This window comes from Caretta caretta, chromosome 18 (genome assembly GCF_965140235.1).
Source record: "Caretta caretta isolate rCarCar2 chromosome 18, rCarCar1.hap1, whole genome shotgun sequence".
NCBI classification, from domain to species: Eukaryota; Metazoa; Chordata; order Testudines; family Cheloniidae; genus Caretta; species Caretta caretta.
This window is the reverse complement of record NC_134223.1, coordinates 2097815-2123733: the sequence shown is the minus strand read 5'-3', so window position 1 is coordinate 2123733 and position 25919 is coordinate 2097815. Positions and strand designations below refer to the sequence as shown.

General features: G+C 53.7%; 1 protein-coding gene across 2 annotated transcripts in view; it reads left to right on the top strand.

Moving 5' to 3' along the window:
* Positions 1-244: 244 nt before the first annotated feature.
* The window catches only part of TRIM62 (tripartite motif containing 62), a 50412-nt gene continuing 24737 nt past the window's right edge, over positions 245-25919 (top strand). Inside the window, exons 1-2 of one of the 2 annotated variants that reach the window (XM_048824967.2) lie at positions 245-749; positions 19999-20094. In XM_048824967.2, coding sequence (XP_048680924.1) covers positions 342-749; positions 19999-20094 — 504 coding nt within the window. In that variant the 5' untranslated portion in view covers positions 245-341. The other variant, XM_048824968.2, reaches the window with a different exon arrangement.

Genomic DNA, 25919 nt, shown 5'->3' with positions numbered 1-25919 from the left:
CGGCTGCCGGCGCCGCTCTGCCGCCGCTTCCGGAGCGGGAGCCGCGGGACAAGGCGGGCCCGAGCCCCCCCGGCAGCGTCCCCAGCCCGGGCCGGCCGCGGGGCAGCTCGCCGAGGGGGTGTGGACGCGCAGTGCCGGCGGCCGGCGGCTCCGCGGAGGCAGGGGCACAAAGGCCGGGCGTGTGCGCGCTGCGCAGGGAGGCGCCTCGCCCGGAGCCGGGGCCGGGGCCGGGGCCGGGCTGCCCGGGGGGCGGGCGGCTGAAGCCGCCGGGAGCCAGCGGCGGGGGCAGAGCCGCTTTCGGGCCCCGCGGGCCATCGCCGCTGGGGGAGGCGGCGCCCGCCATGGCCTGCAGCCTGAAAGACGAGCTGCTCTGCTCCATCTGCCTGAGCATCTACCAGGACCCGGTGAGCTTCGGCTGCGAGCACCACTTCTGCCGGAGATGCATCACGGAGCACTGGGTCCGGCAGGAGCACCAGGGCGCCCGCGACTGCCCCGAGTGCCGCCGCACCTTCGCCGAGCCCGCGCTGGCGCCGAGCCTCAAGCTCGCCAACATCGTGGAGCGCTACGCGGCCTTCCCGCTGGACGCCATCCTGAGCGCGCGGCGCCGCTCCGCGCCCTGCAAGGACCACGAGAAGGTGAAACTCTTCTGCCTCACGGACCGCGCCGTGGTCTGCTTCTTCTGCGACGAGCCCGCCGTGCACGAGCAGCACCAGGTCACCAACGTGGACGACGCCTTCGAGGAGCTGCAGGTGGGCGCCCCGGCTGCAGGCGGGATGGGCCCTGCCCCCGGCCGAGCCTCCCGGGAGGGGCCGGTGCTGGGGAGCCCCCGCGCCCCGCGCTCGCTGCCTCAGTGGTGAATCAAAAGAGCGGGGAGTCCGGTGGCAGGGCAAAGAGGAACAGATTGATTTGGGCAGAAGCTGTGGTGGGTAAAAAGCCCTTTCTTCCCGCCAGGCATCTGAGGAAGTGGGTACAAATCTGTTCGCCTTTAAGGTGCCACCGGACTCCTCGTAGTTTCTGTGGCTACGGACGGACACGGCGACCCCCGGCACTCAGTTGTGACTGTAAAAAGCCCTGGCACCCCTTTCATGACACGCTGAGCTCTGCCGAGGAGGTGCCCACGGGCTAAAGCCCTGCGCTCAGCCTGGCTGGCCAGCTGCTGCTCCGCCCAGAGCTAGGCTCTCATTCCTCCGGCCGGCCGTGCCTGCCCCCAGCCCGGCGCTGGGTCGCTCCGGAGCCCTGAACCTGCCTGGCTCAGGCAGTAGCGCTCTCCTGGGGCAGCGGACAAGAGCCCAGAGCCTGTGCCGGGGGAGGGAGGGAGGGAGCGCTGTGTGGCAGTCCGGCCTTAGCACATCAGCCCTATGCCGAGCTCCTGGAGAGAGCTTCTGCTGAGGGTACAGACGGTGCCACACACCCCCCTTCTGTCCCTTCCCCAGAGGCGGTAGCCTCATCTCATCCTCTACCCTCCCCTTGTTTCCTTAACCACCGTTCTTGTTTTGGGGTTTCTGACTGGAGCCAGCCCCCCAGGAGGGCCTGTTCCCCAGGCAGGGCGTGCTGTGCTCCATCTGCTTCACAAGGAGGGATGGTGAACCCCTCCTTTAATAAAAGGAGCAGCCAGCCCCTTTCTGAGCCGTTTAGCAGGGATCATGCCCCCACAACAACCCTCAGCGAACTGCGCCTCCTCTTGATTCCATCCCCTACCCGCAGTTCTCTTCTCACCCCCATCCTGCCTGCTTTGCTGCTCTGTGCATCTGTCTGAGCATGCGCCTCGGCATCTCAGCTCCCCGGTACCCTCCAGTGATTCAAATGGTGCTTGACTTGAGTAACATTGTAAGTGACATGGGCTGGCTGTATACTACCTCCCAGGATCCTGCGGTCCACGGAGCTAGAAATACCCACAAGGAAGATGCCAAAGACCAAATGGTGCAGAAAGACCGATAGACCTGTGGAATGAATCCACTTCCTTCTGCTGGGGAGTAATATGGTGTTCCTTCTATCCTGAGTGCTGCTGAAAGGGATAGCAAGGTAAACAGCTTTCTCTCCAGTCTGCAGCGTACCATGCTTTGGGGGTGAGCAGCAGAGGTTGAGATTTAAGATAGGGATGATTGAATGCCATGCTTTGCAGGGTCAGGAAGGAACTGTGTCCCTCCTGTGCAGCAGTGCACAATTGGCCTGGGACGACATGGGGCTTTTCTTTCGCCTTCCTCTTGGAGCCTCAGGTGCCAGGATACAGGACATGATGGACCTCCTCTGTGGGACGCTTTGCTGCGGAGGTTTATTTGGGTGGATGTGAGTGGTGGGTGTCTACATCTCTCTCTGCTCTCAGTGACAAAGCTTGCTTGCCTCCAGGGCAAGAGATTGAGCTGAGATTCCCAAACTTGAGACCTCCATGAGCCTGTCTCCTGCATTTCCAGTGGGTCACGTAGCTGGGCACAGCGCAGTGGATGATTTACAGCGCATGCTCTGCCGGTATCATTGGAGGCATCGTGTTGGGCAGGAAGCTGGTAACCACGTGTCTGTTTTAATTTTTGGATTAATAATCTAGCAAGAGGGAGGCTGGGGGCCTGGTCTCAGTCTCCTGCTGCTTAGTACCCTTTAGGATTTTTAAAGCAAATTTCCTCTTTCTCTGTGAATTGGACTTTAACCAGGGGAGCTGGGGATTTTTATGGCTATGAAGTGAAACTGGCTAAGATCTCTGCACTGGGTAGGAGCCAGACACTGGCCTCAGACCCACCAACTAATTGCTTCCCAGTTGATAACAGCATTTATTGCCTTATTAAGGATACATCTGGCTGGTATCAGGGTGGCACGCAGCCTGAGATCTCAGCGATAGGGTACAGTTATTACCCTTCCACTCCAGAGTGGTATCGGAGCTGGCTTTAGGATCTTTGGGTCCCAGAACTATTGGTGGGGAAGGGGATAGGGATGGTGGGGTGTTGGTGAAAATAAAAGGGGTAGCCTGTAAATTGCCCAAAAAATCACAGGGCCTCAGAGTTTGTGTGTGCTTTGGATTGTCCTAGGATGCCTGCGGGGTGGGAGATATATCTAGTTGGGCTATGAGGCAAGGGGTGGTTCAGGAGGGAGACTAGTGTGTGGGGTTCTCCAGTGGGGAATGCTGATTATTTGGGTGTGGCCAAAGTACCCCTAGCATGAAGTTCCTGGGCTCATTCATGTTTCAAAATTGTTCCCAAATTCCTCCTCCGAATTATTCTCTCCCTATGGGTTGTTTGCCCACTGAGTTTGTGAAATCAGGTTCTTTATTGGTTAGCAATAGAAGTCACATAGTATTGTTCCTGCTTGGGTGACTTATGCAGCTAACGAGCAACTGCCATGGATTTTGAAATCATTTCAGAGATCAAATTTGAAAATTCCCTTAGTGCTGGTTCTGCTTTGCACTGAGGGACCCCAGACTGAAAAGTCTCTTAGGAACACCGGCATTGCCTGGCCAAATCAGAACAGGGACCTGTCTAGCCTGGTATCCTGACTCTGACATGGCCAGTACTAGTTGCTTCAGGGAAAGGTGCAAAGAGCCTTCAGTTATGGAATAACCTGCCCACAAGGGATGTTTTTACCTAACCCCTGTTACTCAGTGGTTGGCTGATGCATGGAGCAGGAGGATTTATAGCCCTCATCCATATAAACCTCTCATTCTTTTTGTTTAGGTCTCCTAATAAGTTCTTGAACTATGTGATATCTTGTGGTTCCAGAGGTCAATACTGTGCTGTGTAGAGAAATATTTGTTAGGGTCCGTTTTAGGTTTTTCTGGCTTTCAACTTTGAGCTGCCTCCCTGTTCTTAGGAAGGGTGACCGGAGCTCCTCTTTCCAGGGAATTGAATGCGAGAGGATCACAAGGTGTTCACGCTGGCGTTGGTGTATGCTGCTTTGCTAGGCGCACTCTGCTCAGCCTGTGACAGGCAAATTGGCCTGATTTCAGAAGATACGTATTTTGCAAACATAAGTAGCTTCTGTCACTCAGTGAATCTCTAACGGGCTGGTCATCATGGGAACAACTCCATGACTGGTGACTATGACCTTACCTCAGGCTCTATCTTGCTGCATTTGAAAGCTGTTGGTATTTAGTATCAGGACTGGGGTTAGGGCTTTTGGTTGGGAAGGCAGGTGCTCTGGGAGACTATGGGAATCTGAGCCCTGGTCTATGCTACGAGTTTAGATTGAATTTAACAGCGTTAGATCGATTTAACCCTGCACTTGTCCACACAACGAAGCCATTTTTGTCAACTTAATGGGCTCTTAAAATCGATTTCTGTACTCCTCCATGATGAGGGGATTAGCGCTGAAATCAACATTGCCGAGTCGAATTTGGGTTAGTGTGGACGCAATTCGACAGTACCGAATGGGAGGTACTCGTTCTGATCGCTGTATGGGGAGACGAATCCGTTGTATCAGAACTCCGTTCCAAAAGACGAAATGCCAAAATATTTGAAAAAATCTCCAAGGGCACGAAGGACAGAGGCTATAACAGGGACCCACAGCAGTGCCGTGTGAAAATTAAGGAGCTCAGGCAAGCCTACCAAAAAAACAGAGAGGCAAATGCCCACTCAGGGTCAGAGCCCCAAACATGCCGCTTCTATGATGAGCTGCGTGCCATTCTAGGAGGTGCCCCTACCACTGCCCCACCCTGTCCGTGGACTCCTGCAAGGGGGGAGTCTCACGCAACAGGGATGAGGATTTTGGGGATGAGGAAGATGATAGCGCACACCAGGCCAGTGGAGAAACCGTTCTCCCTGACAGCCAGGGACTGTTTATCACCCTGGAGCCAATACCCTCCCAACCCGGGCTCCCGGACCTTGAAGGCGGAGAAGGCACCTCTGGTGAGTGTACCTTTGTAAATATAATACACAGTTTAAAAGCAAGCGTGTTTAATGATTAATTTGCCCTGAAGACTTCGGATGCATTCGTGGCCAGTACAGCTACTGGAAAAATCTGTTAATGTGTCCGGGGATGGGGCAGAAATCCTCCAGGGACATCTTAGTGAAGCTGTCTTGGAGTACTCCCAAAGCCTTTGCAAAAGGTTTCTGGGGAGGGCAGCCTTATTGTGTCCTCCATGGTAGGACACTTTACCACGGCAGGCCAGTAGCACATAGTCTGGAATCCATTGCATAAGAAAGCATGGCAGCGTGTGGTCCCGGTGTTTGCTGGCATTCAGAGACTTTACTTCTCTGTGTTATCCTCAGGAGAGTAATATCATTCATGGTCACCTGGTTGAAATAGAGGAATTTTATTAAGGGGACATCAGAGGTGGCCATTCCTGCTAGGCTGTTTGCCTGTATCTGAAAAGAAACCATCCCCGCTGTTAGCCATGTGGTTGGGGGAGGGGTGAAGCAATCATCCCAGATAATTGGGGTGTGTGTGTGGGGGGGGGGGGTTAGTTGGGTTTGTGCTGCACGTTAACCCGAAAACATCAGCCCCTCCTTTCAAATGGCCAATGTGTCTTTTTCAGTTTTAACCTCCCTTTTTTTCCTCCCACAGCTGCAAGTGTTTCAACACTGCGATTAGCATCTCCGTCCCAGAGGCTAGTGCAGATAAGAAGGTGAAAAAAACGCACTCGCAATGAAATGTTCTCTGAGCTCATGCAGTCCACCCAAACTGACAGAGCCCAGCAGAATGCGTGGAGGCAGACAATGGCAGAGTCCAGGAAAGCACAAAATGAATGTGAGGACAGATGGCTGGAGCAACAGGCGAGGTGGCAGCAGCATGATGACAGAGGCAGGATGCAATGCTGAGGCCACTGGAGGATCAAACTGATATGCTCCAGCGTATGGTTTAGCTGCAGGAAAGGCAGCAGGAGCACAGACTGCCACTGCAGCCCCTGTGTAACCAACCGCCCTCCTCCCCAAGTTCCCTAGCCTCCTCACCCAGACGCCAAAGAACGCGGTGGGTTGGGGGGGCCCTCCGGGCACCCAACTACTCCACCCCAGAGGACTGCCCAAGCAACAGAAGGCTGGCATTCAATAAGTTTTGAAGTGCAGTGTGGCCTTGTCCTTCCCTCCTCCCCTCATCCACCACCCCACCCTGTGCTTCCCTCCTTCCCCACCCCCCCGGGTACCTTGGCAGTTATCCCCCTATTTGTGTGACGAATTAATAAAGAATGCATGAATTTGAAACGACAATGACTTTATTGCCTCTGCAAGCGGTGATTGAAGGGGGGAGGGGAGGGGAGGGCGGTTGGCTAACAGGGAAGTAGAGTGAACCAAGGGGGCGGGTTTTCATCAAGGAGAAACAAACAGAAATGTCACACTGTAGCCTGGTCAGCCATGAAACTGGTTTTCAAAGCTTCTCTGATGCGCACCGCGCCCTGCTGTCTGGCTGTGTGTAATCAGCGGACAGGAAATTTGCCTCAATTTCCCACCCTGCCGTAAATGTCTTCCCCCTTAGTCTCACAGATATCATGGAGCACACAGCAAGCAGTAATAACAATGGGAACATTGGTTTCGCTGAGGTCTGAACGAGTCAGTAAACTGCGCCAGCGCACTTTTAAACATCCAAATGCACATTCTATCACCATTCTGCACTTGCTCAGCCTATAGTTGAACAGCTCCTGACTACTGTCCAGGCTGCCTGTGTATGGCTTCATGAGCCATGGCATTAAGAGGTAGGCTGGGTCCCCAAGGATAACTATAGGCATTTCAACATCCCCAACGGTTATTTTCTGGTCTGGGAAGTAAGTCCCTTCCTGCAGCTTTTGAAACAGACCAGAGTTCCTGAAGATGCGAGCGTCATGAACCTTTCCCGGCCATCCCACGTTGATGTTGGTCCCTTGTGATCCACCAGTGCTTGCAGCACCATTGAAAAGTACCCCTTGCGGTTTATGTACTGGTTGCCTTGGTGGTCCGGTCCCAAGATAGGGATATGTGTTCCGTCTATCACCCCACCGCAGTTAGGGAATCCCATTGCAGCAAAGCCATCCATTATGACCTGCATATTTCCCAGAGTCACTACCCTTGATAGCAGCAGCTCAGTGACTGCATTGGCTACTTGGATCACAGCAGCCCCCACAGTAGATTTGCCCACTTCAAATTGATTCTCGACTGACCAGTAGCTGTCTGGAGTTGCAAGCTTCCAAAGGGCTATTGCTGCTCACTTGTGAACTGTGAGGGCCGCTCTCATCTTGGTATTCTGGCGCTTCAGGGCAGGGGAAAGCAAGTCACAAAGTTCCATGAAAGTGCCCGTATGCATGCGAAAGTTTTGCAGCCACTGGGAACCGTCCCAGACCCGCAACACTATGCGGTCCCACCAGTCTGTGCTTGTTTCCCGGGCCCAGAATCGGCATTCCAGAGCATGAGTCTGCCCCTTTACCGCCAGGATGTCCAAGTTGCCAGGGCCCGTGGTTTGAGAGAAGTCTGTGTCCATGTCCTCATCACTCTCGTCACCGCGCTGCCATCGCCTCCTCGCCTGCTTTTGCAGATACTGTATAATAATGTGTGAGGTGTTTACAGTGCTCATAACTGCTGTGGTGATCTGAGCAGGCTTCATGCTTGCTGTGGTATGGCGTCTGCAGGAGAGCAGGGTTGCAGGGGAAGCGGTGGTTGGATGACCAGTTTTGCAGACTTACTGCACCGTCTGCTGCCAGGACACAACAGCTGAGCGGCCTGCACGCTTGCCGTGGTATGGCGAGACAAGAGCAGCTGAGCAGAGTTGCAGCGGAAGCCGCCCTGCGAGACCACCAGGAGAGCAGAGAGCCAGCGGAAGCGGTGGATGACGACGGTCATAGAGGACCTGCGAGGCGAATTCATAGCATCAGGAGAGCGAAGTGGATGACGATGATGACGATGAGCAGTCCTACTGCACCGTCTGCTGAAAGCAGTATGGCGCCCGCACGGAAAAAAGGTGCAAAATGATTGTCTGCCATTGCTTTCACAGAGGGAGGTGGTGACTGACGACATGTACCGAAAACCACCCGCGACAATGTTTTTGCCCCATCAGGCACTGGGAGCTTAACCCAGGATTCCAATGGGCTGCGGGAACTGTGGGACAGCTACCCACAGTGCAATGCTCTGAAAGTCGATGCTAGCCTCGGCCCAGTGGATGCACTCCGCCGACTTAATGCGTTTAGTGCATTAGTGTGGGGGGACACACAATCAACGGTATAAAATCGCTTTCTAAAAATCGACTTCTATAAATTCGACCTAATTTCGTAGTGTAGACATACCCTGAGATTGATTGTGGGCTAATTGGAGCTGGGAGGGGTTTGCCAGGCTTGCTGATCCTCTCTGAATCTGGTTGCCTTGCTCTCTGCTAGGTCAGGAATCCTGTGCCATCCCAGCACATGATGGTAGCTGTGCCTGGTTGAGCAGCTTCCTCCACTGCCTATGCTAGATTGAGTGGTTGCTTTGCATGGCCAGGAACAGCGACCTCTCCTGCTTGGAGAATCCGGATGAGGCTCCGGACATTTCTCCTCTTCCCATAGTGGTGTGTTGGCACTCGTCGCATTGGCTGTGAAATGGCTGGGGGACTTGGCTGCTCAGAACTCATATTGTATCTTAGGATTTTATCCTGCCACTCATCATGATTTTACCTTCAGTGTAAAATCCTTAGCAATAGTGGAGTCCCTAGTAGAGGTCTCTGGCATTTCTCCATATTCAGGACCCAAACTCTGGCTGGGGTAGGTTTTTTTCTTTTTTGCTGGTAGGGGCTTGAGGCAGAGGGGATGTCGTGCTGTGCGTTTCATTCTTGTGGTGGAAAGGGCTTCTCAGAAAGGAAAGTTTTGCAGCGTTTCCTAAAGATGGTCCGATTCAGGATTCCCCCATTTGGCTTGGAAGATTGCTTTGTCCCCTACTCCTGCGTGCTTTGTCCTGGGCTTAGCGCTCCACATTGTCCCCGAAAAGCGCAGCTGTTACAGTAGTTCATGGATCAGAATTCAATCGCTGATGTAGCTGCGGGTTGGGCTATAAATTGCTTTTAAAATTAGGACCAAGGCATTAAATTGGCACTGAAAGCAACTGGGAGCCGTGGAGGGGCTGTCCCATGGCCTGATGTGCTCCTGGCAGCCTGAGCTGTGAAGAAGGGGTGCAGCTGTATTCTGTTCCAGCAGGGATCGCTGACTGTCCCGAAGGAATCAGCAGTGTCTGTAGCCCCCCAGTGTGTACTGCTTCTGCTCCACCCACGCTGTCCACCCAGTGCGAGATGCAGCACTGCCATTGGCTAGCGACCCCCTTGGTGCGGTAGCTCACATCTAGCATACATGCTGCAAGGCCAGGTAGCAGAGTTAGTCTTCGTTACTTGCATCGCATGGTAATTGTGCATGGCACGTTGTGAACGCAGTCATGCCAGGGCCCTGCCCCAAAGAGCTTGCTGATGTAATATAGACAGTGAAGGGTGGCAACAGTGAGATCAGAGCTCTAGCAGTGGGATCTAATGAGAGATTTAATTGGGGAGAGGGAGGCTGCTAAGGGATCTGTATGGTGTTTGCAGGAGAAAATGGTCATTTCCATCAGAAATTTTCCCCTTGTTTCACCCAGGTGGTCCAGGTACAGTCAGGGGAAAGCGTTTAACTCTCCTTGTGCAGTAGAGCGTGCAGCGCCATCACCTGGGGGTGGGAGGATGTTCTCTGCCTGGCCCCAGAAGCAGCTTCTCAGCTGCTCCTTTGATTGCTGTGGACTTGAGCTGAAAGGCCCTTGTTCCTCCTCAATAAAGGCCCTTCCTGTGTCTCTATAGGACTGTATAAACCGGTGCATCTCAACCCATGGGACCTGTAGGCTGCAGTATGTGGAGGGCTGGGAGTGGGGTTGGGCTGCTGGAATAAGGTTGGCTAGAGGACAGGAGGGTCCAATCTGGGGCCGCACTGGTAACTTCCTCGGAGACATGCATGGTGCCACAGAGTGCAGCCGCTCTCCCTTGGGATGGTGGTGTAGTCCCAGAGGCCTCCCAGCCTGCAGTGTGGCTTGGCTGCTTGGGTCAAGGTGGATTGTCGCATGCTGGCACCCACTGAACTTTGGGCCTGACAGCCATGCTGGCCGTTGCCCATCTGCAGGCGACCTGGGCGATTTAGGCATCTAATGAGATTAGGCAGGTGCTTAGAAGGGCAGGTGGCCTCTATCTCTGCCCAGCTGTCTTCCTGAAGCCCCCTCTTAGGCTGCTGAGCAGAGTTCACCTTGGGGAGCTGCAGCTCCGCCCCTCGGTCCCAGGTTTACCCAACCCCTGCAGCACTTGCATCTTATCCATTGCAGTAGGGTGCTAGAGGATAACCCAAAGGGAAATGCGTTTGCAAGCAAAGTGTGATCAGTAGCCCAGGATGGGGAACGCCAGCTGCAGAGCGTGACCCTGCAAGCAGGTTGCCCAGACTGCCTGGCCGCACCTGGAAGTGGGGAGGAGCCGGAGTGGGTTGGCACTGGCTGTTGGAACACAGGAGTGGGGATTAGGGATGTCTTAGCACCTCTGTTGAGCGCCAGCGGCCAGCTCCCCAGCCTTGCTGTTGCGTGATAATCTTCCTGACAATTAGCAGAATCCCGCAGAGGCCAGTGCTAAAGGGAGGTGGCTACCAGCCAGGCCTGTGCTGTTCTACCAATGGGACACGTCAACGGAGGCGTGCTTCCTTTGTTGGGGGGGCCAGTGCACCTGGAATAGCCCCCTGGCCCTTGAGGGAGTCTGTGCTTTAGCCTGGCACAGTGCAGAATCGGCCTAATAGTGCCCTCCTGGGGGCTGTCCTGGAGCCCTGGGTGACAGACACCCCAGAGCCGGCGCACAGCAAGCGCTCCCGTGTTAAGGAGAACAAGCAGGGTAGGGCCTCATCTGCCTTGGCTTAGAAACTGAGCCCCCCATTGCTGGCTCTGCTGTGGCTCCTTTGTAGCCGCTCAGCCGCTGTCAGGGGCCCCCAGAGTCGGCTTAACCCGCCTCCAGGGCATAGCCCCAGGCCGGGGGAGGCATTGAGCTGGCATACCTGGCTCTTCGGCAACCCCCATCATGCAGTTGCTCGCAGGGGTCCTGAGTTACAGAGCAGTCCATTGGTGGCTGTGGAAGCTGCTATGAATTAGAGCAAGGCTTGGGGCTGCTCTGACGTACACCACAGGCCAGCCCCGCCCTGCAGCCCCCTCTACCTAACCTCCTAGACTGGCGGTGAGACCCACCCTGGTCCCACCGAAATCCAGGCTGCCATTGCCTGCCGGGGAAGCAGATCCCTACCTAGCACTCTTTAAACCTGGCTTGTCCCCGCAGTGCAGGCCAGCCTTGGAGACCAGCACAGGCATCCAGTGCAGGCCACGCCTGTGGTTAGCTTGGCTCTGAGCTGCAGGCTGGCTGGGAGCATGAGACGTGAAAGCACTTTGCCTGGAGAGTTTAATCTCTGTGAAGGGTATCTAAGCCAGAGGCCTAGCAAACTCATTATCTGTGTGAGTGCCTAGACTGATGGAGTCATAGAGACCAGCCCTCAGGAAATCTTGGGCTTACAGTCTTCAGTCAAATGCAGTGACTCATGATGGGGCCTAGCCGCACTGTGGTGCCGGGTGGGGGAGATGGGAAGGGGCCAGCATCGGCTGGGTGAGGCTCTGGCCTGACTGAATTAACCAGGGTGAGTGGGAATCTTGAAAGCGGCCAGTGAGAAGCGTCCCTCCAGCAGCTGGGGCCTGCCGCTACCTCCACCTCCATAGGGACCCTTGTCTCACAGCAGCAGGAGTGATCCCATCCCCTGAAGTGCCCGTCCCACCGCCACTGATTCCCTGGGTGCTGCTGGTGAGAATGAGCATCCTTCAGGTACGGGGGCTTTCTGCAAGATCTCCCTGCTTGCTGGCTCTCAGCTGACCTGGGACCTCCAGGGAGACAGGATGATGTGTCGTTAGCAGGCGACTGGGGGGTCCTGGTTGCCCACCCCGCAAACCCACTTCTGCTAGGCCGGCTTCAGCTTCCTTCCCTCTGCTTGGGAATTTCCCGTGTCAGGGGGAGGGGCTTGCGAATCAGCTGCCTCTCGCTGATTGCTTCCCACACTGCCGTGGAGGCAGAGCACTCTCTGCACAGCCCTCCCTGAGCTGCCAGGAGGATGAGACGTTGATGGGCCTCGCTCCGCAGGCGGTGTGAACGGGGATGCTGGCATATGTCAGGGGCGCTTGAGGCAGGGAGGTGGAGCACGGCGCGGGAACAAAAGGGCTTGTTGCTCCTGTACGCCTTGGTGGGAACATGAGAGCAAGCGGCGCGAACACGCACGGGGGAGGTGGCCCTAGGAGCCGGTTGCTTGCTCAGCCAGATTCAGCCCCATGGCGAGTGACCACACTGCTTCCAGCACCAGCTTTGGTCATGGCCACCTTGGCGTGTACAGCTGATGGAAGCTGTCCACGTGGCGCCTGGTGCAGGCGGGCAGAGCGATTAGAGAGAGGAGAGGCCTCCCTCGCTGGCCAGGATCCCAGCTCCTGGCTTTTCCATTGCACCCCTCAGTCCCCTGCCTTCTCCAGAAACCAGGCCAAGCATAACACTTCATGCACACCTTGTCTCTTCCACCCTGAATTCCTGTATAAATCCTCCATAGAGGAATTGCCTCATGTACTGCTTAACAGCAACTACTTCTGGGGTGGGGCGCTGCAGCCGTACACAACAGCACTGCCCAGCAGTTCCAGACTTGCAAATACTGGAAGTCTTTATAGCGGACGTCAGGGAGGCAAGTAATAATAATCCTGGGTTATTGGGCCAGCTATTGCGGGGCAGGAAGTTCCGTAGGATCTGTTCTGAGGACAGATACTCAGGGCCTCAGTTTTATGTCCCATCCTAAAGCCTGCATCTCCCTACCTGCCATTGCATTGGCTCACTGTCAAGCCAGAGGAAGAGCGATAGCTCCTGAATGCAGCACCTTGGGTTGTTCTGGAGGTCTCCCACCCGAGCGCCGATGAAGGCTGTGACCTTACCTGGCTGATGAAGCTAGTGCACAGGCTGAGGCTACAAGCCATCTACGCTGCTTTTCCTTCTGGCTGAAGTCACCTTCTCTGGTCACTACGTGAACATGGCCTCCTGCCTCTGTCTGCAATTCCCTCTTGGCTCCCTTGGCTTTTAGGGGCTGTTCCAGGACTGGCAAATCTCTTGGCAGAATAAAGAATGGTCTTCTTTGCTATGTACCAGGGTAGGGGTGCCCAGGAAAGGCTGTGAGCCTGTCGCAGTATATCTGGCTGGTCCCGGGCAGAGATGGGGTGGTCCTATGGGGAGGCAAAGAGCTTTTGTCTCTTCCTCTGACACAAGTCCTGCAGGATCGCACTGAACCTGTTGCTAAGTAGTAGCTGTACAAGTCTAATACTGCTTCAAGGGCAGCGTTACAGTAATTGCACTTTTCACTCTCGCTTTCAGAGCACTGTACAGAGGAGGTGAGGGTCATTATCTTCATCGTACAGATGGAGAAACGGTGGCACACAGCAGCAAAGTGACTTGCCCAAGGTCATCCAGCAGGCCAGTGGCAGATCTGGGAGTAGAACCCAGCTCTCATGGGTGCCAGGTCAGTGCCCTGGCCATTAGGCCTCACTGCTTCTAAATAGTTCTGTTGCATTATAGCTGTATTGTTTAAATAATTAACTTTCACCATCTCCCCCTTTCTTTGCTAGTTTATTTCCCTCCTTCTGCTGCACATCTTGCTTTGAAGGCTTCCTCCCTTCCCTTCACTGCACCTTCCCTCTCTGATCTCTCTTTACGTGATGACAATGCTTCCCTCGTCTCCTCTCTTGTTTTCACAAACCATGGCTGTGCACATGCAGGGGCTACGGTCCTTGGCAGGGACCAAATCGGTGACCTCAAGCCCCTGTTCCTGGAGCTAACAAGCAACTCGGTCCGCTGCTGCCAGTAGCAGGCTGTCAGTCAGAGAGGGCAGCCCTAGCGGGAGACATGCTCTAACAGCTAAGTCAGGGTGGTGCATTATTGCCCAAGCAGATGACGATGCAGCGTGCAGAGCCCTCTGGCGACCGAGGTGCCTGCACGTAGGGCCATGGTGTGATACGTTATAGTTTCCTTTCAGCATTTCTCCCGAGACCCCCGAATCCACAAGGTTGAGCATGTGGAAACCCTGTTCCTGGCTCTGGCGTTTGTCTCCCTGCTCTCACTGCCACACCTCTCAGTATCACAACAGTGCTATGCCAGAGAGTGTTAGCTGCAGGGATTAAGACAGGATGGTGCTTGCGATGAAGGCGTAGAGATTCCTGCAGCCTCAAACCCTCACTGTGTTCACTTGAGCCCAAGTCCCATCCTCAGCTCTCCTGGCACCTGTTCCGGCATGCAAACCACTCAGCAGCAGGTCCGTTCGTAGCCTGACACGGGAAATTCCCAACACACGCTGGCTGCCCTCTGGGGCCATGAGCTTCTTTTCCCTGCCAGCTTGGGACTCCAGAACCCTGCCTTGTTGAGCCAGACATGCTAGCCTGATGCAACACAGACCCAGATCTGGTCCACGCCCCCAAAGCTGCAGACTTCAACTAAAAATTGTTCAGCAGGTAATTTCAGCATGTCATAGAATCATAGAATATCAGGGTTGGAAGGGACCTCAGGAGGTCATCTAGTCCAACCCCCTGCTCAAAGCAGGACCAATCCCCAACTAAATCATCCCAGCCAGGGCTTTGTCAAGCCTGACCTTAAAAATATCTAACGAAGGAGATTCTACCACCTCCCTAGTAACGCATTCCAGTGTTTCACCACCCTCCTAGTGAAAAAGTTTTTCCTAATATCCAACCTAAACCTCCCGCACTGCAACTTGAGACCATTGCTCCTTGTTCTGTCATCTGCTACCACTGAGAACAGTCTAGAGCCATCCTCTTTGGAACCCCCTTTCAGGTAGTTGAAAGCAGCTATCAAATCCCCTCTCATTCTTCTCTTCTGCAGACTAAACAATCCCAGTTCCCTCAGCCCATCCTCATAAGTCATGTGTTCCAGTCAGGCAGGACTTGCCCTTGGTGAATCCATGCTTACTGTTCCTGATCACTTTCCTCTCCTCTAAGTGCTTCAGAATGGATTCCTTGAGGACCTGCTCCATGATTTTTCCAGGCACTGAGGTGAGGCTGACTGGCCTGTAGTTCCCAGGATCCTCCTTCTTCCCTTTTTTAAAGATGGGCCCTACATTAGCCTTTTTCCAGTCGTCCGGGATATCCCCCGATCGCCATGAGTTTTCAAAGATAATGGCCAATGGCTCTGCAGTCACATCTGCCAACTCCTTTAGCACTCTCGGATGCAGCGCATCTGGCCCCATGGACTTGTGCTCATCCAGCTTTTCTAAATAGTCCTGAACCATTTCTTTCTCCACAGAGTGCTGGTCACCTCCTCCCCATGCTCTCCTGGACTCCTTTCCCCCTCATGTTACTCTCCCAGGGGATCCTGCCCATCAGTTCCCTGAGGGAGTCAAAGTCTGCTTTTCTGAAGTCCAGGGTCTGTATTCTGCTGCTCTCCTTTCTTCCCTGTGTCAGGATCCTGAACTCGACCATCTCATGGTCACTGCCTCCCAGATTCCCATCCACTTTTGCTTCCCCTACTAATTCTTCCCGGTTTGTGAGCAGCAGGTCAAGAAGAGCTCTGCCCCTAGTTGGTTCCTCCAGCACTTGCACCAGGAAAGTGTCCCCTCCACTTTCCAAAAACTTCCTAGATTGTCTGTGCACCGTTGTATTGCTCTCCCAGCAGATATCAGGGTGATTGAAGTCGCCCATGAGAACCAGGGCCTGCAATCTAATAACTTCCGTGAGTTGCCGGAAGAAAGCCTCGTCCACCTCATCCCCCTGGTCCGGTGGTCTATAGCAGACTCCAACCACGACATCACCCTTGTTGCTCACACTTCTAAACTTAATCCAGAGACACTCAGGTTTTTCTGCAGTTTCATACCGGAGCTCTGAGCAGTCATACTGCTCCCTTACATACAGTGCTACTCCCCCACCTTTTCTGCCCTGCCTGTCCTTCCTGAACAGTTTATATCCATCCATGACAGTCTCCAGTCATGTGAGTTATCCCACCAGGTCTCTGTTATTCCAATCACATCATAATTCCTTGACTGTGCCAGGACTTCCAGTTCTCCCTGCTTGTTTCCCAGGCTTCTTGCATTTGCGTATAGGCACTTGAGATAACTTGCTGTTTGTCCTGCTTTCTTAGTATGAGGCAGGAGCCCTCCCCTTTCGCGTTCTCCTGCTCGTGCTTCCTCCCGGTATCCCACATCCCCACTTACCTCAGGGCTTTGGTCTCCTTCCCCCGGTGAACCTAGTTTGAAGCCCTCCTCACTAGGTTAGCCAGCCTGCTTGCGAAGATGCTCTTCCCTGTCTTCATTAGGTGGAGCCCGTCTCTTCCTAACACTCCTCCTTCTTGGAACACCATCCCATGGTCAAAGAATCCAAAGCCTTCTCTCCGACACCACCTGCGTAGCCATTCGTTGACTTCCATGATTCAACGGTCTCTATCCAGGCCTTTTCCTTCCACGGGGAGGATGGACGAGAACATCACTTGCGCCTCAAACTCCTTTATCCTTCTTCCCAGAGCCACATAGTCTGCAGTGATCCGCTCAAGGTCATTCTTGGCAGTATCATTGGTGGCCACATGGAGAAGCAGGAAGGGGTAGCGATCCGAGGGCTTGATGAGTCTCGGCAGTCTCTCTGTCACATCGTGAATCCTAGCTCCTGGCAAGCAGCAGACTTCTCGGTTTTCCCGGTCAGGGGGGCAGATAGATGACAGGCTTGACAAAGCCATGGCTGGGATGATTTAGTTGGGGATTGGTCCTGCTTTGAGCAGGGGGTTGGACTAGATGACCTCCTGAGGTCCCTTCCAACCCTGATATTCTATGATTCTATGACTCAGTCCCCCTGAGGAGAGAGTCCCCGACCACCACCACCCACTGCCTCCTCTTGGGAGTGATGGTCGTGGAACCCCCATCCCTGGGACAGTGCATCTCATGCCTTCCAATCGGCGGAGTCTCCTTCTGCTCCCTTCCCTCAGATGTGTCATCTGGTCCACTCTCCGCATTAGTACCTGTGGAGAGAACATGAAAACGGTTGCTTACCTGTATCTGCGTTGCTGGTACATGGACGCTCCCCTTTCTTCTTCTGGAGGTCACGTGCTGCCAAATTTCTTCCCCATCCTCCTGTCCCCACTGCGCAGCCTGCTCTGAATCTTCAGAACCTTGTGCCCTTAGAAGCATTTCCTGACGTCTGTCCAGGAAATCTTCCGTTTCTCTTATGCAACACAGGGTCAGTACCTGTTGCTCCAGACCTTGAACCTTCTCTTCCAATATGGAGGCCAGCTTGCACTTTGTACAGACAAAGTCGCTTCTGTCCTGTGGAAGAAAGACAAACATGGCACATCCAATGCAGGTCACAACAGCTGAACACTCCCCATCCATGTTACCTTCCTTCTACGAGCTTCCTCAGGAGTTGTAGTAACTACTCAGAGAAGCCGGCAAGATGTAAGCCTCAGTGGGCTCTCCCCGGACGAACTCCCAGGCAAACTCCCTCTGTTAGCTGCTCTGCTGGTCGCTGGTTCGCAGCTGACTGGCTTTTTATAACAGTCAGGCCCACTCAAGGCTCACCTGGAACAAAGCACACCCAATTTACACTTTTCAAACAAACAACCAATCAAGCACATGGTCAAACTATCCCCAGAACAGACACTCAGATACTCACCAATACAGCCTCCCTAATGCAGCCCTTACCGTACCTCCTCTCAGGCAGATCCCAGGCAAACTCCTTCTGTTAGCCTCTCTGCTGTTCGCCACTCAGCTGGTTCGCATGTCAGGTGACAGTCCCAAGGGGGTCTCTTTGACCGAACCCGTCACACCCCTTTCCTGTGGGAGTTTTGCTAATGGCCCAGCTGCCCTTTAGCTAATGTATGGGGATGGGATTGGCTGCTGTCCTGGAACCCCAAAGTGTCACCTGACCTGGCTGTGGGAAGTGTGTCATTGACTGGAACTGACTGTGCAGAACAGGGGTCCCTTCAGGACAGCTGAGAGGTTAAGGCCAGGTCGATGTATACCTCTGCTTTAACCCAGGTGATACTGCCCCATGTCTCAGGGGAGCAGGGAGGCTAAATGCATCGATGCTTGGCAAGCACTTTGAGCTCCCCAGAGGAAGGGCATTGGGAAAGGGCAAAGTGTTATGAGATCTTTTTGATACAACCTTCATTCCCCCCTGCAGCTACAGGGAGATGTGCAAAAGCTGGGAAATCAGAGGCCTGTACGTTTGGTAGAGCGGGCCTGATTCTAGGGATCACTGCCTGGCTCTGCAGACTTACCAGCACTAGGAGGGCTTTGGGCATCCTGGGTGTGGTGTCCTGTGCTGGCTGGCTGGCGGCACCTTGCCATGGTCTGCCATGGCCAGACATAAGCACACTTCAGTTCTGGGGTCGTCTGAGCATCAGGGCTGGAGTAACCCGGGAAGTATTTAGCAGGCTCCTTTTACAGGACATAGAGTTGTTTGTATTAACTGTAAACTTTCTGATGGGAGTGTGTGTGCTGGGTGTGGGGGGTGGGGGGGGATGTTGAGGGGTTGTGTATTTGTGGGGGTGGGGAAGTGTGTGTGTTAAGGGGGAACTTAGGGGTGTGTTTGGGGGGGGTCTGTATGGGAGGATATAGGGAGTATTGGGGTGGCAGCTCCTGGCCCCTGCACTTGTCTCTGTTCTGAACTCTGTCCCGACTGTGCCATCACACTCCGTTTCCCCAGGCCCCGGCCAAGTCTCCCCATTAGATGTTACAGAGCGGGCGTGAGTGATGGTGGCAGAGCGCACCGAGCTGAATTCCCTCCTGCACTGAATGGGGACCACACGCAGCCCAGTACTGACTGCCAGGCTGGAGGCCTGTTGCAGGCAATACGGTCCCTTCTGTGACAAGTGCCTGAGCATCACATTGCAGCAGGCGGGGCCAGCCCAGGGTGGAGCAGCCCTCTCCTGGCTCGGATGGTGCTGTGGGGAGAGGGGCTAATGCCTTAATATCCTCGCTAGCCCTTTGGCTTCTCCCCTTTGGCACCGAGCACATCTGTTGGCTCCTCCAAAATCAAAAGCTGTAGTGGCTGAAATGGGCCAGATCCAGCCCGGGGGGTGCCCCTCCATCCTCACTGCAGCTTACTGCATCCTCACTGCCCCCAGGAGTGGTCTCTCCAGTGCATGGCGCTGTCTGCTGGGGAGAAGCGGGAGGTGCTCTGGCATCTGGGCTTGGCATGTCCTGCACTGATGCCTAGTGAGGGGGTCAGCTATGTGGCAGCCAGAGAGGGGTGCTTGTCATGGCTGCTTCTCCCTGAGTGCAGGATGGGTGGCTACTCCTCCATCACGCTCTGGCTGAGATTTCCATCGCTGCCATGGGGATCTGGACTGGACACAACATTCCCAGGGCCCGCGGGCTGCTTTGAAGATCACAGCCTGTCCAGCACTAGTGAGCCGAGTGTGCACAGGGTGGGTCGTGACGGACTGGATTGTGGGTGCCAGCATCGCACACCCCAGCAATGGAGGCTCTTCCTCGCTCCCCCATGCATTCTCTCTGGCTCTAAATCTCCCATCCATAAACCTTTGCCCAGACAGTGGGTCACTCGGATGGGGTGAGGGTCCATCACATCAAGTTGATCACCTGTGAGCCTGGAAGTCTGAGCTTGTGGGGAGTGAGGGGATGGGCTAGGAGAGAGGACAGCTGTAAGCACAGCAAGGCAGTGTGATCTAGTGGTGTGAGCACTGGCCTGGCTGCCCAGAGCTCGTGGGTTCTAGCCTTGGCTCTGACGTGGCCTTGGACAAACTGCTTCCTCTCTGTAGGACAGGGCTCGTGATCCCTACTCAGCCCCAGGGGTGGTTGGGCAGAAGGCTGGCAAGCCTGTGCTGAGATCTGTCTGGGTAAAAGTCCCTCTGATTTATTAAAATGCTCTGGATCCAGATCAGCACCTGAACAGTCTCTGTGTCCCTTACTGCCGTGAAAGGTGCTCTGGGCAATGGCACCCGAGGTCACCTCTCTCCTGAGGCGCCCTGGGTCCTCTGCTTAGGTGCTGCATCATAGCTCAGAGAACCCACCCTGCTCGGAGCAATGAGGCTGGACTGCTCTGGCCCTGCCTGACTGCTCTTTGTCTGTCTCCTTGCCTTGTGTTTCAGAGAGAACTGAAGGAGCAGCTCCAGGCACTGCAGGACAGCGAGTGCGGCCACACTGAGGCCCTGCACCTGCTCAAACGCCAGCTAGCCGAGACCAAGGTAACTGACTCAGGTGCAGAGCCCCCACTGGTTGGGGGTGGATCATGACCGCCCAGCTGTGGCCTGTGGAGATGAAGGTCTCAGTGAGCTTGGGTGTCTCAGACTGGGAGGAGCTGCAGTCCATGGATGGGGCGACAGACCTTTCACAGCCTCATTCTCCCCAACCCCCGCCGTATCCAGTCCCCATTGGCCTCCAGAAAAAAGCCCAGCTCCCTCCAAACCAGGAGGCTTGTGTAGCGGTGGCTGTGGTGTGTACTCCCAGGAACTGCAGACTAGAGGTTCTAGGGCCAGATCATCAAAGGTATTCAGATGCCAAACTCCTACTGAAGTCAATGGGATGGTGGTGCCTAAATACCTTTACCTGGTCCCTAGAGACCGAGCAGACCTGTTAGGTCCCATCGGCTGCCCGACTCAGGCCTGTTCCTATCGGACCATTTTCTCATGCTGCAGTTGCCTTGTTCCTGGTCTCCCATCGGTAGGACCTTCCCTTGGGCCGGTGACGCCACAGCCCAGCGGGCCATGACAAATCTAGACAGCCACCTGCTGTGGTCGGGCATCACTGCCCCAGGCTGCCGTGGCCTGAGGTGTGCCCGGGCCGGGGGCAGCTCGGGAGGGCAGCCAGAGGCTTTGCATCAAGTGCGGACGCAGCAGAGGTTTGCTCTTCCCTGGCCTGCGGCCCTTGGGCTCCTGGTGCCGTCTGTGCCTCGCAGTCCAGAGGAAAGCGCCCTTGTTACCTCCCCATTGAGCACCTCTCATGGATCCCTTTTGTGTGTTACAGGAGACCCTCGAGGCCCTGGCTGAGATCAGGGCCCCATGGTGCTAGGGGCTGCCCCCAAAAGCTTAGGCCAGTTCCACAATTCTAGTTTGGGTCCTACCTCTATCTGAAATCAGTAGAGGTGAGGAGCCTAAATGCTGGTGTGGCTCTGACCTTGCTGTGTAAGCAATTGAGGCAGACAGCGGGTGGGAGAAGGGGGGTGCTATGACCCCATGTACATATGGGGAGTCAAGGCCCGGAAAGATTAATGGCAGAGGATCATGTGCCCCCACCCAGCAGCTCCTCTTCTTCTCAGGGTGATGTCGTGGTGGGAGTCTGCTAGAGACCACCGGACCAGGGGGATGAGGTGGACGAGGCTTTCTTACGGCAACTCACAGAAGTTAAGGAGTACTTGTGGCACAGAAGTTACTAGATCACAGGCCCTGGTTCTCATGGGAGACTTCAATCACCCTGATATCTGCTGGGAGAGCAATACAGCGGTGCACAGACAATCTAGGAAGTTTTTGGAAAATGTAGGGGACAATTTCCTGGTGCAAGTGCTGGAGGAACCAACTAGGGGCAGAGCTCTTCTTAACCTGCTGCTCACAAACCGGGAAGAATTAGTAGGGGAAGCAAAAGTGGATGGGAACCTGGGAGGCAGTGACCATGAGATGGTAGAGTTCAGGATCCTGACACAAGGAAGAAAGGAGAGCAGCAGAATACGGACCCTGGACTTCAGAAAAGCAGACTTTGACTCCCTCAGGAAACTGATGGGCAGGGTCCCCTGGGAGAGTAACATGAGGGGGAAAGGAGTCCAGGAGAGCTGGCTGTATTTTAAAGAATCCTTATTGAGGGTACAGGGACAAACCATCCCAATGTGCAGAAAGAATAGTAAATATGGCAGGCGACCAGCTTGGCTTCACAGTGAAATCCTTGCTGATCTTAAACACAAAAAAGAAGCTTACAAGAAGTGGAAGTTTGGACAAATGACCAGGGAAGATTATAAAAATATTGCTCGGGCATGCAGGAGTGAAATCAGGAAGGCCAAATCACACCTGGAGTTGCAGCTAGCAAGAGATGTTAAGAGTAACAAGAAGGGTTTCTTCAGGTATGTTAGCAACAAGAAGAAAGTCAAGAAAAGTGTGGGCCCCTTACTGAATGAGGGAGGCAACCTAGTGACAGAGGATGTGGAAAAAGCTAATGTACTCAATGCTTTTTTCACCTCTGATTTCACGAACAAGGTCAGCTCCCAGACTACTGCACTGGGCAGCACAGCATGGGGAGGAGGTGACCAGCCCTCTCTGGAGAAAGAAGTGGTTCGGGACTATTTAGAAAAGCTGGACGAGCACAAGTCCATGGGGCCGGATGCGCTGCATCCGAGACTGTTAAAGGAGTTGGCGGATGTGATTGCAGAGCCATTGGCCATTATCTTTGAAAACTCATGGCAATCGGGGGAGGTCCCAGAACACTGGAAAAAGGCTAATGTAGTGCCCATCTTTAAAAAAGGGAAGGAGGAGGATCCTGGGAACTACAGGCCAGTCAGCCTCACCTCAGTGCCTGGAAAAATCATGGAGCAGGTCCTCAAGGAATCAATTCTGAAGCACTTAGAGGAGAGGAAAGTGATCAGGAACAGTCAGCATGGATTCACCAAGGGCAAGTCCTTCCTGACTAATCTAATTGCCTTCTATGACGAGATAACTGGCTCTGTGGATGAGGGGAAAGCAGTGGACGTGTTGTTCCTTGACTTTAGCAAAGTTTTTGACACAGTCTCCCACAGTATTCTTGCCAGCAAATTAAAGAAGTATGGGATGGATGAATGGACTATAAGGTGGATAGAAAGCTGACTTAGATTGTCGGGCTCAACGGGTAGTGGTCAATGGCTCCATGTCTAGTTGGCAGCCGGTATCAAGTGGAGTGCCCCAAGGGTCGGTCCTGGGGCCGGTTTTGTTCGATATCTTCATGAATGATCTGGAGGATGGTGTGGATTGTACCCTCAGCAAGTTTGCAGATGACACTAAACTGGGAGGAGAGTTGTCCAGGATTTCCAGGTTTATGGATCTTGGGTATCAGATAGAATACCCCAGGTCGGGGTTCCAGGAGTGTGTCTGTGCGGATTTGTTCTTGTGCTTTTTCAGGGAGTTTCTTGAGCAAAGGTGTAGTTTCTTTTGGTAACCCTCAATGGGATCAGAGAGTAATGGCTTGTAGAAAGTGGTGTTGGAGAGCAGCCTAGCAGCCTCTTGTTCATATTCCAGCCTATTCATGATAAAAGAATAAATGGTCCTGCTTCGAGCAGGGGGTTGGACTAGATGACCTTCTGGGGTCCCTTCCAACCCTTATATTCTATGATTCTATGATTCTATGAAATGGACACAAATCAGACATCAAAAATTATAACATTCTTAAACCAATCGGAGAACACTTCAGTCTCTTTGGTCACTTGATTACAGACCTAAAAGTGGCAATTCTTCAACAAAAAAAACTTCAAAAACAGACTGCAACGAGAGACTGCTGAATTGGAATTAATTTGCAAACTGGATACAATTAACTTAGGCTTGAATAGAGACTGGGAGTGGATGGGTCATTACACAAAGTAAAACTATTTCCCCATGTTTATTCCCACCCCACCCCCACTGTTCCTCAGGCGTTCTTGTCAACTGCTGGAAATGGCCCACCTTGATTATCACTACAAAATGCCCCCACCCTCACCCCCCCGCTCTCCTGCTGGTAATAGCTCACCTTAAGTGATCACTCTGGTTACAGTGTGTATGGTAACACCCATTGTTTCATGTTCTCTATGTATATAAATCGCCCCACTGTATTTTCCACGGAATGCATCCGATGAAGTGAGCTGTAGCTCACGAAAGCTTATGCTCAAATAAATTGGTTAGTCTCTAAGGTGCCACAAGTCCTCCTTTTCTTTTTGCGGATACAGACTAACATGGCTGCTACTCTGACACCTTTATTTTTAATGAAAGCCAAGATTCTCATATAATAATGTGACTCCAGAAGCTGGGGCTTTAACCAAAATACCAAATATTGTGAGAGGCACAAGGTGAGTGAGATGCTATCTTTTATTGGACCAGCTTCTACTGGTGAGAGAGACAAGCTTTCATCCAGTGAAAGATATTACCTCACCCACCTTGTCTCTAATACCTTGGAACTGACGAGGCTATACAAGACAGCATACAGATATTGAGAGACTTGGAGTAAAATCTTACAAGTTGGCACCACCAGGGAACAATCCCAACCGGGGGAAGTCTGACCTTGGCTCATACCAGGAGCGTTGTGTTCTTGGAACAGATGTGGGTTCCCTTTTCCGAATTTGGAACTTGCTGTCCAAATTGTTTGCCTGTTCTCAGTCACCCTGGGTGTGGCTGATCCCAGGCCTTTAGCTAGTGGAATACTAGGCTGAGAGGCTAAGGGTATGTTTACCCTGCAGTCAAAGGTGTGACTGCAGCATATGTAGACAAACCCCAGCTAGCTTTGATCCCAGTAGCTGCAATAATAATAGCAGTGACGCTGCATCAGCAGACACTCGAATACACACCCAGGGTCCTGGGCAGCCTTATGCAGTCCATGTTGCCGCTGTTCCTGTCCATGCTGGCTAGGTCAGAGTTAGCTGGGGTCATGCTGCAGTCACACCTCTGACTGTAGTGCAGACATACCCTTAGAAGCACAGATCAGAACTCATAGCCCAGGGCAGGGAGGCTAAGGTAGCTTTGTCACCTTTATGCCATCCCAGTTCTTGGCTGATCCATGATCCTGGCCCGGGCTGCCTGTGCACTGCAAAGTGGGACAGAATCTCCTCTGTGCTGCAGCCTTGCCATGCCACACTCCTGCCCCCAGCCCCTGCAGCAGGGCTTCTGTGGGGGTCCCCAGAGGGCGGCCTCGCTGCTATCTTCCGCAGTGCCTGCTGTAGGCGCATCTTCCCCCAGCTGGATCTGGGGCCTTTACAGCCGCTTTACTTTGCTCCAGCCCTTTTACCTGGTGTAAAGGGGCTGGAGTGGGGGTGATGATCTCACCCTCCGTCATTGGTGGTGAAACCACTTCTCAGGCTGTATCAGCCACTGCAGCACGGTTGGGTCTTGCCTCTTTCAGATGCCATGTTTAACAGGCTGCTTTTTCTTGCAGTTTGTGAATGAATTTAGGGCTTATGAAAGTGAGGGATTGGCAGCTGAACCCCGGCATCCTATGCCATTGTCCACGCAGCCTTCCCACACCCAACTCTGCCAGGGCACCTTGATCCTGACCTGCACATCCTGCTGCTATTTCAGTCCTGGGCTTCTCACACAAAGCTCTGTTGGTACAATTTCCTCCTCACCCGCACCCCACTCTGCCCTACAGTTCCAGTCCTGGGGCTCCACTGCTTTCCCACAGCTCCTCAGTCCCTACCTACAACCCCCTGCTATTCCAGCCCTGAGGTCTCCGCTCACCCAGCTCTGCTGATGCCCTTCGCTTCTACTCCCATGCCCCCCTTAGTCTAGTTCTGGACCTCTCCTCTGCAGGGACTGGCAAGAATTGTGGGGGGGTTTGGGGATGTGGATTCCCTAGAGCCTAAGGGGAATCTCCAGAACTCTCCTCACACATGAACTTAAAAGGATTGAACTCAACTCCCCACAATTACAGTCCTGGTGCATTGGGATAAAGTGCTACCTAAACTCTCTGAATTATGTTTCACCAGCCAGGCTCCTTGTAACTCGCCTGGAGCGAGGTGCCATGTTCACTTCCCAGGACATTTGTTTTTTAAAACAAATAAAACGTAACAACTGCACTATAAGGTGGGTAGAAAATTGGCTAGATTGTCGGGCTCAACGGGTAGTGATCAATGGCTCCATGTCTAGTTGGCAGCTGGTGTCAAGTGGAGTGCCCCAGGGGTCGGTCCTGGGGCTGGTTTTGTTCAATATCTTCATAAATGATCTGGAGGATGGTGTGGATTGCACTCTCAGCAAATTTGCGGATGATACTAAACTGGGAGGAGTGGTAGATATGCTGGAGGGCAGGGATAGGATACAGAGGGACCTAGACAAATTGGAGGATTGGGCCAAAAGAAATTTGATGAGGTTCAATAAGG